The 11,938-nt window shown below is 49.2% G+C and overlaps 1 protein-coding gene across 1 annotated transcript; it reads right to left on the reverse strand.

Annotated features, from left to right (window-relative positions):
• Positions 1-64: 64 nt before the first annotated feature.
• Positions 65-10,454, reverse strand: lipea (lipase, hormone-sensitive a). Its single transcript, XM_060043571.1, has 12 exons — positions 10,236-10,454; positions 8,901-9,149; positions 7,947-8,231; positions 7,249-7,339; positions 6,699-6,844; positions 6,202-6,387; positions 5,665-5,820; positions 4,694-4,838; positions 3,885-4,112; positions 2,608-2,820; positions 2,294-2,487; positions 65-1,460 (listed from the first exon to the last, which is right to left on the reverse strand). Exons 2-12 carry the CDS (start codon positions 9,138-9,140, stop codon positions 1,212-1,214), a joined length of 2,133 nt encoding a protein of 710 aa, XP_059899554.1. The 5' UTR covers positions 9,141-9,149; positions 10,236-10,454; the 3' UTR covers positions 65-1,211.
• Positions 10,455-11,938: the final 1,484 nt, after the last annotated feature.

Here is an 11,938-nt window from a genome sequence, read left to right on the forward strand (position 1 = left end):
ACCTATTTAGTGGACATACGTCGAGGTGCAAACAAGCACAGACAAAACCAAACACAACACAGTGCGTTGTTCAAGTCCAGATTTAATACTTTAGTTTTTTAACAACATTTCAGCACTTAATGTAAACTGTTATAAAACAAAACAAGCAGAAACACAAAACCACCGCACCGCTCAAAACAACGGGTCAAGGCCACAAACTTGTGGCTTATTGCGAATACTTGTAGAAAGAAAATAAATACAGGACACTTAAAGCCACCCAAGTGCATGACATTATTAATACAGTACATTGTAGACATTTCTTGGTCAGCCATGCTAGTAATGGTACTGCTGGTAAGGAACTAGGTTCATTAGGATGGTTTAAGGGAGGTAAACATTGCAAGATTTAAATAAAAGAGCGGGAAACAAGGGGAGGGGTAGGTGTAAGGCAACTGTGAGTGACAGCGGGAAATGAAAGGTCAGGGGTTAACTTCCCTTTCAGTTGGCTCGTTGTGCGGAGAGGAGCCATGTTGCTATCGGGAGAGGAGGGTGAGGTCGCCGCTCGCCATTGGACGAGCGTATAATCTCATCGGATATACAACAACACCAGTACACTATCCCTCGTCCTATCCCATCCCAATCCTGTGCTATGGATACACACCCTCAAATAGGTGTGTGTGTGTGTGTGTGTTGACTCTAAAGTCTGGACTGCTGATAATACAAACACACACAACCAGACACGCGCTCTTGATTAGGGCGACACAGCGCCGTTAACCAATCACAGGTCAGTGCGAATAAATAAGATAAAATGCTGGTGGATCGATTCGATCTCCCAACGACTTCCGCCAGCTCTTAGCAGTGGTACAAAACGTTCCCTCTAATCTCGACTCTGCATGTGAAGGCACGACAGCCCAGTCGCAGATAATATAAGTTAGTCATTTTCCCTAAAGCACGCTCTGTACTGGGCTACTTGTTCAATTATTTTTTTTTCCATTAAATCTGATTTTGATATTTGACTCTTGTCTAAGGTGGTTTCACATGTAGAGGTCTATTTTCTTTCCTCTATTCTATTTATGTTCTTTGTTCTTTACTTCCGTGCCATGGAATGTTGCCAGTTCGAATACGGGGGTGTTGCCTAACCCTACTGACCAGCGGTTCGCTTCCGGAAGACACCGTTGTTCCCTGTTTAGTACTTTGTTCAGGTACAGTTTTGCACTACTTCAGTGTCATTTCCTTCAAACCGCTGGACTTGCTGCAGTCGGTCGCTGACGAAGATTGGAGGGCGGGTCCCTTTTCAGGAAGACCTCTCTGATTCGCGCGACACAAAGGTCAGAGGCCACTTCCGTCTCTTTGGTGAGCTGTGATAGGCTGAGGAAGCCGTGGGGCAGGTCCTCGGCGATGGTCAGGGTCACCGGTTGGCCCATGTCTCGCAGCTTCCTGGCGAACATCACAGAGTCGTCCAGCAGAGCGTCCAGCGCGGAGGCCTACGGGAGGAGGACACATATGGGGAGGTCACCTTCAGAGGCGCTCAGAGACCGCCACACAGAACAAGCTGGAACCATAGGAAACGTTTCATTTGGATTTGAAAACGTAAATTATGGACAGATCGATCGGCCTTGAAGCAGAGGACTGTACCAACTGGTGGGCTGACCTGTCCGTCAAAGATCTGGGTGGACACGCCCACGTTTCACGTCGGGTAATGGCTCATCAGACGATGAGTTGATCCGAATAACCAACTTACCGGTAAATCAAGTAACGATTTTCAGTTCCTCTTTTTATTGAATGTTTTTGTTGTGCGCTGTGTGAGGGCATGCTTGTGTGTCAAAAGAGGATATGCAATTTGAAATCTTGACCTCAGGAAGAACAGCACTCGTCTGGGTACAAGAGAGCTGATTGTGGATCAATAAACACTTCAACTTCAACATCATGCCCGGTGGTAAAATAGTGGTTTTGGCACTAGGGCTGAACGATTTGGGGAAATAATCAAAGTGCGATTATATCAACCAATATTGCGATTGCGATTTAGCATGCCATTTTTTCTTTTTTGTCCATCAAAGGTCTGGGTGGACACGCCCACGGGTCATGTCGGGTAATGGCTCATCAATAGGGGTGAACAATTTGAGGAAATAATCAAACTGCGCTCATTTCAACCAGTATTGCGATTCCTTAAAAGAATATATCGCAGCCTTCGCGATTCGCAAATTACGTTCTACTACATCGCGGTGTTGGTTTGAATTTGATCAGTCGTCCGGCCCTGCTCATCAACATCACGCCTGGTGGTAACATAGTGTTTGTAAAAAAGGAGGAGGAGACTCACCACAATATGGACGGGCGGCAGGCCCTTCAGCAGCTCGTTGGGCGCCAGCAGCGGCGACACAAAGGGGTTCTTGATGACGGGACACGACGACTGCAGCACGAACGCCAAGCACTCGGACCGCATCGGCTGGAAGCCGTCGGGGTAGTCCCCGCCGCAGCCGCCGCCGCCACCGCCGCCGCCACCGCCGCCGCCACCGCCGCCGCCACCGCCGCCGCCGCCGCCGCCGCCGCCACCGCCGCCGCCGCCGCCGCCGCCGCCACCGCCGCCGCCGCCGCCGCCGCCGCCGCCGCCGCCGCCGCCGCCGTCTGACCTGAGGATGCGCTCGCTGGCGCTCCTGCCGGGGGGCGTGGTCAGCGCCAAAGTGGGCGGCGGCCTGGAGGGGCTGCGGGAGCGGGCGGGGTCCAGGAAGGACTGCAGCCAGTTGGAGGCGCCCCAGCCGAGGTCGCTGAGCAGCGTGGCGGTGTCGCGGCCCAGGGCGCCCAGCGTGCCGCTGCCCACCACCGGCTGAAGGCCCTTACAGGTCACGCCTGGGGGGGGGGGGGTTGGATTAACACCGGAGCAGGGTTAAGACTGGGTCATCTTCATTAAGGTCATATTGGGGGGATGGAATTCATGCCACGAGCTAATACCAAGCGTTTGTTCATTGAACCTTTAAAGTGCTCATTAGTTGACTTGTTATTGGTGTGATTCTTAAACATCCTTGGCTGGAGGTCAATCCTTGATGTGTGGAATCGCAGTCAATCAGCACAGGTTACAAACAGAGCAATGTGCAGAACACTAGGATTTGTACACGGTTATCCGAGTCAAATCCCATCTGAGACACATGTTATTACACAATGCATACACACACTTTAAATAAGGGACACGGTTCGACTCAAGGCAGGCGATCGATTGCCTCGAGACCGATAGGCCTTCCGCAACTCACAACCACCCAACCCCTTCAAATCATTGCAGAAATTTGAAGACAAACCGATGTTTAGACACAGCTGCTCCATCGAAGGTTACACCAAGATGGGATCACAATGCACAACGTAGATTGTTATTGCTGGCTAATGTGACTCAACGATGAGTCACATTAGGCATACTGGATTTCTTAATCGAAAACTTATAAAAACTGTTTGCATATTTACCTCACACCTCGCAAGTCGTTGATCTATGGAACAGTCTCACTCCACAACTTGTGAAAAGAGCATCATGCAAAAACTGTGCCCAAAGAGTTTTGCACGGGAACAGTGTTCACAAGTATAAAGACGATATAAACCTTAAGGAACGGAGTGCTGTTCAACCTGTTTAGCCACTGTTTGCTAGACAGTTACTGGTATGGGTATGGGCTTGTAGAGTTTGTATTCGTGTCTCTCAAATACAAAAGAGTTTCACAACCAGAGGAGCACACAATCAACGCGACTTATAAAAGAAAGGTCAACACATCAACTACAACATCAACAGATATGTTGCTGTAGAGACCATCATGGTCTCGCCACAACTTGCTAAACAGGTGCTCGCCATCATGCTAATCTACCTTCGTATGCTACAACAACAACAACAACAACAGCAACAGGAGCTAACGTCGTGCGCGGCCTCGTCCACAGACCTGCGTAGGCGTTGAGGCACTTGGCCAGCACCCCCAGGGGCAGCAGGGGGTCTATGAGCGTCAGGAGGCGGGAGGGCGAGGCGTCGATGGTGAGCAAGGTGGCGGGGTAGGCGGCCATGATGCCGTCGGGGACCCTTATCCCCATGGAAACGGCCTTCATGGACACGGTGATGCAGAGGTTGCCGCCGGCGCTGTCGCCCGCCAGACACACCCGCTCGGCCGTGGAGCCTTCGGGCAAGCACACACACAAACATACACACGTGCGCGCACGCACACACACACGCACACACACACAAGCACAAACACACACACACGCATTTCTAATTAAACTTCAGTGATGTATAGACATTGTATTTCATTACAACACCGCCACTGGGAAGGCATCAGTGAGCTGAGCCGAGTCGTCGGGTTCATGTTGCCTCCTAAATTAATTTGGCCGCTTATAATTACGGTAACCATTATTGTGTCGCCCCATAAATATGGCCATCGTTAATATAGAGCCTTCAAAGTAAAAGTAGCAAAAAAACACATGCAAATCTGCCATTAACTGACACACACACACACACACACACACACACACACACACACACACACACACACACACACACACACACACACACACACACACACACACACACACACACACACCTAGGTGTGTGTGTTAGGGTTAGGGTTTAGCTTTTCTCAATTATTATTATTATTTTATTTTTATTGTTTCCTGTCCGAGGATGTCTGAGTTGTTCACACCTAGGTGTGTGTGTGTGTGTATGCGTGCATGCGTGCATGTGTGCGTGCGTGCGTTTGTGTACCTAGGAGGTGGGCATTCTTGAGGGCCCAGCAGTAGGCGTAGAAGCACTCCTCCAGGGCCCGAGGGAAGGGGGCTTCAGGGGACAGGGAGTAGTCCACCGAGAGGATGGGTACCTTGAGGGCCTTGGACCAGCTCCTCAGGTAATACTGCCCGGGGGGAGGGAGACGTTAGGGGGCCACTTTACATCACATTAACATAACGGCGGGCGCCTTTATCCAAAGCGTGGCACTAAAAAAGTACATTGAAGAAAGAGAAACAACACTATATCGCTGTGGGTACAGTCAGGATGTCCATAGAACCAAGTGCCAAGCACAAACAATCGATAGGCTAACCCGTTCCCTGTGCTCCCTGGGTCGGCTTAGCTCAGGAGGTAGAGCAGTTATCTTGTAACCGAAAGGTTGCTAGTTCGATCCCCGGCTCCTCCTAGCTGAGTGTCGATGTGTCCCTGAGCAAGACACTTAACCCTAACTGCTCCTGACGAGCTGGCTGTCACCTTGCATGGTTGACTCTGCCGTCGGTGTTTCAATGTGTGTATTAACCGATGTAAGTCACTTTGGATAAAAGCGTCTGCTAAATGCCCTAATTGTAATTGTAATTGTGTACAACAAAGATAACTAGGATAAGATGCTACACAATGCTAAGTACTATTTTTAGGCAAGGACGTACAACATACAATTAGTGGCTAAGAGGGGTATGGGGGGTCAAGGCAGGAGTACCAGACTGGATACCTGCACTGTGTTTACGTCATGCGTCTGCATTGGCTTGTTGTGTTTGAATGCGTTCTGTCTCAATGGAAAAAGAGATGCGGAACCTCAATGAGTCTTCTAAATGACGAGTGAATACATCGACGATGTAAACAGACGGGTTGCTATGGAGACCATCATGGTCCAGCCACTGCCGGTTCAACAGCTGCTCGTCGTCACGCTGATCTACATTCATGCGTACATCGTGGTCCGAGTGTGTGTCGTTCACCTCGTGGGACTTTGAGGTCTGGGCCACGAAGCCGCCGCCGTGGAAGTGGATCATGAGCCAGGGGGACCGCGCCTTCTTCTGGGACCAGGAGGAGACCATGTTCAGCGCCAGGGGGTTCGCCTCCATGTCAGAGTAGGCCAGCAGCTCCTCAGTGTCCTGCACAGAGAGAGAGAGAGAGGGTGTGGGGGGGGGGGGGAAATCAACATTTTAGAGAAGCACCTGTTTTTGGTGCCTTTCGAACTTGTGGCCGTGTCTAACTAGATGTGTGCTGGATAGATCAGTCTACCAGCCTACCCAGTGGACTGTAGCAAACGTTGCTCAGCTATCCTTTATACATCAAGGTGGTCATACCCACTTGTGATGTCAGAAGAGGCAGATTTTCCAAATGGCTTGTGACGGCTAATCACAGCCCCACCTGGTGGTATGATATGGGACCTTTAAATGAAACTCGGACCTCTGAATGTAGAGCACAGAGACTAGAGAAGCCTTTGGAAGGGGGGGGGGGGGGGGGGGGGGGGGGGGGGGGGGGCAACTTACGTGTCCTTCGCGGAACTCGTGGGAGATGAGGCGTGCGTAGACAGGCCCCGGCCCGGTGTGCGCGACCGGGGGGCAGACGGGGGTGGAGAGCCGGGGGTCAGAGGTCAACGGGAGACGCAGCTGGACGGGGGGCAGGGTGAGGGCCAGGTTAACGTTCACAGGGTTTGAGGTTATCCTGGTGAAACCCTGCAGAAGAAGGGGGAGGGGGAGGGGGAGACGGCAGAGCAGAAATGAAAATGATAGGAAATATATTATTACAAGTTTTCTTATCAATATATATATATCATCACACATCAGATTCTGTACAGAATAAGAGCTTAATTTGTTGGTTTGGACTGCACTCCCCTCATATTTCTTCCTCATGAATGATAGCTCCACGTTGTATTACAGCATCTACAAAAATCAATTTCTCCTGGAGCGAGGGGGGGGGGTGAGTGATTGGGCAAGCCCATCATGCGAGGCGATGGTGTGATCTGATTGGCTGAGCGCGGGCCTACCGTGACGAGGCCGGACTCTGTGAGGTTCCAGAAGGACTTCCAGAACTGCAGGTCCAGGTTCTGCGTGATGCGTTCAAACTCCGCCCCCCTCTGCTCGGGGTCCAGGACGTACTTCCCCGAGGTCAGCAGGGACAGGGCCGCCATGCCTGCAAGTCATACAACAACATGTAAACAACAACAACAACAACAATTATAATAACAATAACAATATTCCACAATGGCAATAATACAAAATGATAAAACAACAACAATAATAATACAATTGATTATACAACAATAATAGGAATAATAAATCGATAAAAACAAATAACGCTTACATTTACATTTAAGGCATTTAGCGGACGCTTTTAGTCAAAGCGACTGACAACACGTACATTTGTCAGAAGACTACACATTTAAAGGGCTAAATAAAACAAAAGGATGAAGTCACAGAGGTCCACAAGACTTGACAAGAGCCAGCTTCCCACTGAGCTCCAAAGAAGGTTCTAGAGAGGCCGGCTCCCATGGCTGCAGAAGCACGTTAAAACAGAGGGAACATCGCTGCACTTGCCTAAGCTCGACTGCTGCTTGCCGTACGTCTCTCCGTACGACACCATGCTGATGACCACCGACTGGAGGAACGGCCGCAGCGTGGCCGAGAACTAGCAGGACAGTGACAGAGAGAAACGTTAAAGCATGCTAAGGATGTGTGCAAACATGATACTGGAGCCACGTTTTGCATAGAAACGCTCACCAAACGGGATAGGCGTACGATATTCTGAATAAATTATCTTGATTTGTAAGAGGATTGTGGGTAATTTAAAATGTTTCTAACCTCCTCGTCTCTGTGTCTCTCTGACTGTCTCTCATAATGTCTGTCCGTCTGTCTGTCTGTCTGTCTGTCTGTCTGTCTGTCTGTCTGTCTGTCTGTCTGTCTGTGTCTCTCTCTATGTCTGTGTGTCTGTGTGTCTGTCTGTCTGTCTGTCTGTCTGTCTGTCTGTCTGTCTGTCTGTCTGTCTGTCTGTCTGTCTGTCTGTCTGTCTGTGTCTCTGTGTGTGTCTCTCTCCCTCTAGACTTCACATCACTACGAGTTAACACTTGCAAAATAACCTCTCAATGAAAAACCCACTCCTCCCGTCCTACACGTCGAGCTACAAGCCATTCCCTGGAGGTGGATCCCATCGGGGTACGCCTCGTGCCACACATCCCACGCCCCCACGTTCCCTCCACCCCAGCTCCCCCGTCGCCGTCGTCGTGGTCGTCGCTGACCTGGAAGCCCAGGCAGCGGCCGTAGAAGCAGGCCTTGTGCATGGAGGCGTACTCCCGGACGAAGCGCCGGCTCAGCTCCCCGTCCTGCAGGGAGATGAGCTGCCCGTGGCCGTTGTCACGCAGCAGCCGCTGCGCCAGGTACATGAGGGCCCGCAGCTGGCAGAGGGCGCCGCAGTAGGCCTCCAGCTCACAGGCGTTGTGCTCCGCGCGGAAGAAGGCGCCGTGGCAGCTGGTCGCCACGTAGCGGGTCTTGTCGATGATGTGCAGCAGGCAGGACTGCAGCACCTGGGAGAGGAGGGGGGAGGGAGAGGGAGAGGGAGAGAGACAGAGACAGAGACAGAGAGAGAGAGAGAGAGAGAGAGACAGAGACAGAGAGAGAGAGAGAGAGAGAGAGAGAGAGAGAGAGAGAGAGACAGAGACAGAGAGAGAGACAGAGACAGAGACAGAGACAGAGACAGAGAGACAGAGACAGAGAGAGAGAGAGAGAGAGAGAGAGAGAGAGAGAGAGAGAGAGAGAGAGACAGAATTATTTGAGTCTGTCATATATTATACAGCTCAGCACACATAGATAAACGACACACAGCCACATAGACAGAAGCCTGCACTGAAACAACAGAATGAGGATGATGTCAGTGATGAGGATGATGGGGACGAGGATGATGATGGTGACAGTGGTGATGATGATGATGATGTCAGTGATGAGGATGATGGGGACGAGGATGATGATGGTGACAGTGGTGGTGATGATGATGATGTCAGTGATGAGGATGATGGGGACGAGGATGATGATGGTGACAGTGGTGATGATGATGATGATGTCAGTGATGAGGATGATGGGGACGAGGATGATGATGGTGACAGTGGTGATGATGATGATGATGATGGTGACAGTGGTGCTGACCGTGATGCTGATGGCGGTGTTTGTGATGACAGTGACGGCGGCGACCATGGTACCTTGACTAGCGTGCGGTAGCCGTTGGCGGGCGTCTCCGGCTCAAAGTCGTAGTGGTGGAAGACGGCGGCGAAGCCGGTGACCACGGGGAGCAGTGCGCGGCCGTGCTCCTGGACCTGGACGACGGTGTTGACCAGACGCTGGGCGGCGGCGGCGTACGGCAGGTCCGGAGGGGCGCACAGCGCGTCCAGGCTCTCATCGCACACCGCCTCCAAGGCAACGAACACAGCCTTGTAGTCCATGCCCGGGGTCTGGGGGGGAGGGGGGGTTGACAGGGCGGGGGGAAGAGACATAGCATGATTATAAATAACGTCATTGCTGACCTTTAACAAGCGAGCTCAAAGGTTGACAACAACAGACATGTGATGTGCCAATATGAGTTCATTGAAAAAAAACGGGGCCTCTCTCTCTCTCTCTCTCTCTCTCTCTCTCTCCCCCCCTCCCCCCCTCCCCCCCCCCCCCCCCCCCCCCCCACCCCCCCCCCCCCCCACCCCCACCCTCTCTCTCTCCCTCAACTTTCTCTCTCTCTCTGGGTGTAAACAAAGCCAACAGGTTAGTTATAATAACTGCCTTGGCCACACCTCATTCCCCTCCGGGTTGAACTCCTGTTATCTGCTTGCTCAAGGGGTTGAAGTCCTTGCGGGCATCACGAAATAGTCTTCCTTTTTCCAACTGGGTCATTTTGTCTGAATGAAGCTCAGTGTTTTGGCTAGGCTAATCACATGTTGTTCATATACATGATGTCACTCGGTCAAACCCGGAGATAACTGTGAAATTCCTATTGGCTTTTAGAAAGTGGTGACTCAACAGCTAAATATGATCAACTTTTCCTCTTTTATTTTAAGCAGAGCTAGACAGCAACTATTGGAGGCAAAGACGTCCACAGCAGCGTGGTTCCTCCAGAATGTCAACAAGGGAAGTTTACCTTCCCTAAGAATGTCTTTAAACAGGAGGGGGCTTAATTAAACACAGATTCACTTTGTTTGTTTTCAATTTGTAGATTTCTCCAAATCTGTCTGTGAAATGACGAAACCTCGCTTAGCGTTGGTTCGCCACTGCGGTTCTCACTTTGATTGTGTTTTTGACCGATCCTAAAGATAATTGACCTAGATTACGCAACACTCCCACACAGGCCCCCTGTGTGACGTGATCGGGTGATGCCTCAATCGCTACAGAAAAGATTAAAAACACGTAACAGGATGACCAACAGGCTAACGTGCTACAATACTATAACAACGTACACAACCGCATATACACGACCATCCTATCCACGCCACTCAAAACGGCAGGGATCATCACAGCTAGAATACAAGTTGGGAAACCAGTCGATCACTCACCAGCCGCTGGTTCTCTCTGTGGGTGTCGACAGGGCGATCAACACACACACGCAGTTCCTGGTGTGTTCGGGCGATCGCCGATAACTTATGGCTACGATTTCCTGTGTATGTTGTCACTGTCGCTCACGGCGAGACTCATCTCAACACACACACACACGCAGCAGCTCCCTCTCCGGCGGCGTTGCCTTCGGTTTCGTTATGTTGATGGTTGGCAGGACGGAGAGAGGAGTGGGTCATGTGAGCGCCCCGCCACCCCATTGGCTGGCTGGAGTCGAACGAAACGTTCAACAGGTAGCCGATAAGACGCGTGTAAATCATGCACTATTTGTTGAGGGGTTTATTGTGGTCCTGGAGTCCACGTTTGCCATATTATTTAAAGTAAATTCAAAGTGTATCCGTGTTCAGGACGTTTTATACCCTGATACATGTGTCTGGTTTGATATGGGTCTAATACAGTTATGTAGAGTTACAGTTAGTTAAATTTACAGTTAGCTCTGAGGATTTGTGGACAAGCTTTTATTACATGGCGAGCTGTATTTAACGACATTTAGCGATAGGGTCATTGGGCGTTTTGATATTGCTGTTGGTAGTGACTCACATGCCTGGGTCGTAATGTTGGACAAAACACTTTACTTCTGAGCAAATTATAAGCATTTATTTCTTTATCTTAATCTTACAACAATACAAACATATTTAAACTACACGAACCCCTAACCCTGACTGATCTACATTAGCCCAATTTAAATAATAGATTTTTACCAAACCGATCATATTAAACAAATGCTGATGAAAATACTGAAATACTGATGTAATGCTCCACTGTTCCGCCCATTACATATATATTGCATTATGTGTCAAGAAGAGGAGAGGCAATCTGCTTTTCCACCAATAGGGGACGCCCGCCACCTTAATGACGCATTTATAGGTCCATGAGTACCACCGACGATAACAGATCCAGTGATTGTTTGTGGACCTTCAAATTATTTTTCTCAAGAATTACCCATCCTTCCCACGTAATAGGCCTACTACTTTAACATACCTAAACACATTGGAAGTATACTATAAGTATAACTGATTAATAAACACTCCAAACACATTTTCAGAGGACTCAAACTGAAGTGTATTTTTTAGTTAATGACACAAACGCCAATTACACAACTTTACCGATAGAGGGATTAATTGTTTTGATTCTGAATGGATTCATACACATTATATGGGACACTAGGATAGATTACGCAAAACAATATGTTATATCGTTCTATTCTTTATTTCATTCTATTCTTTATTTCATTCTTTCTTTATTTTGTCTTCTGTTTTCATTTTTAAATGTTTCACTCGATCACTATTTTCCCCTGCTTTTGACTCTTGACCTGCTGTAATAAGTGAATTTGAATTTCCCCGGTGTTTGATGAATAATGTTTATCATATTTTATAGCATGTTTTTGTATGCACACAAAAATGCAATACATTTTTGATATACACGCTTTTGTAATGACACTATAGTGAGTGTCAAATAAACCTATAATTTTACACGAGTCGTATCGAAAATAAAATGTATCCAGCATTGTAAATTATTTACTCCTATATTAGTATTGCCGTATATCAGGAGTGCAGGTACACAATGTCATCATGAATAGACTGCAATAAACGCACAACTTAATCTCCACTTGAACACGATGGAGGAATTACATTCAGGTACGTAC

This window comes from Gadus macrocephalus, chromosome 22 (genome assembly GCF_031168955.1).
Source record: "Gadus macrocephalus chromosome 22, ASM3116895v1".
In the NCBI taxonomy this organism is placed as follows: Eukaryota; Metazoa; Chordata; class Actinopteri; order Gadiformes; family Gadidae; genus Gadus; species Gadus macrocephalus.

What these genes read in the sequence shown, in the direction of transcription:
- lipea (XM_060043571.1), bottom strand. Translation starts at nt 9,140, where the DNA reads ATGGACTACAAGGCTGTGTTCGTTGCCTTGGAGGCGGTGTGCGATGAG. An exon ending in CAAGAATGCCCACCTCCTAG is followed by an intron (nt 4,113 to 4,693) that starts GTACACAAACGC and finishes GCTTGCCCGAAG; the next exon opens with GCTCCACGGCCGAGCGGGTG. An exon ending in TGCCGCCCGTCCATATTGTG is followed by an intron (nt 1,461 to 2,293) that starts GTGAGTCTCCTC and finishes CTCCTCCCGTAG; the next exon opens with GCCTCCGCGCTGGACGCTCT.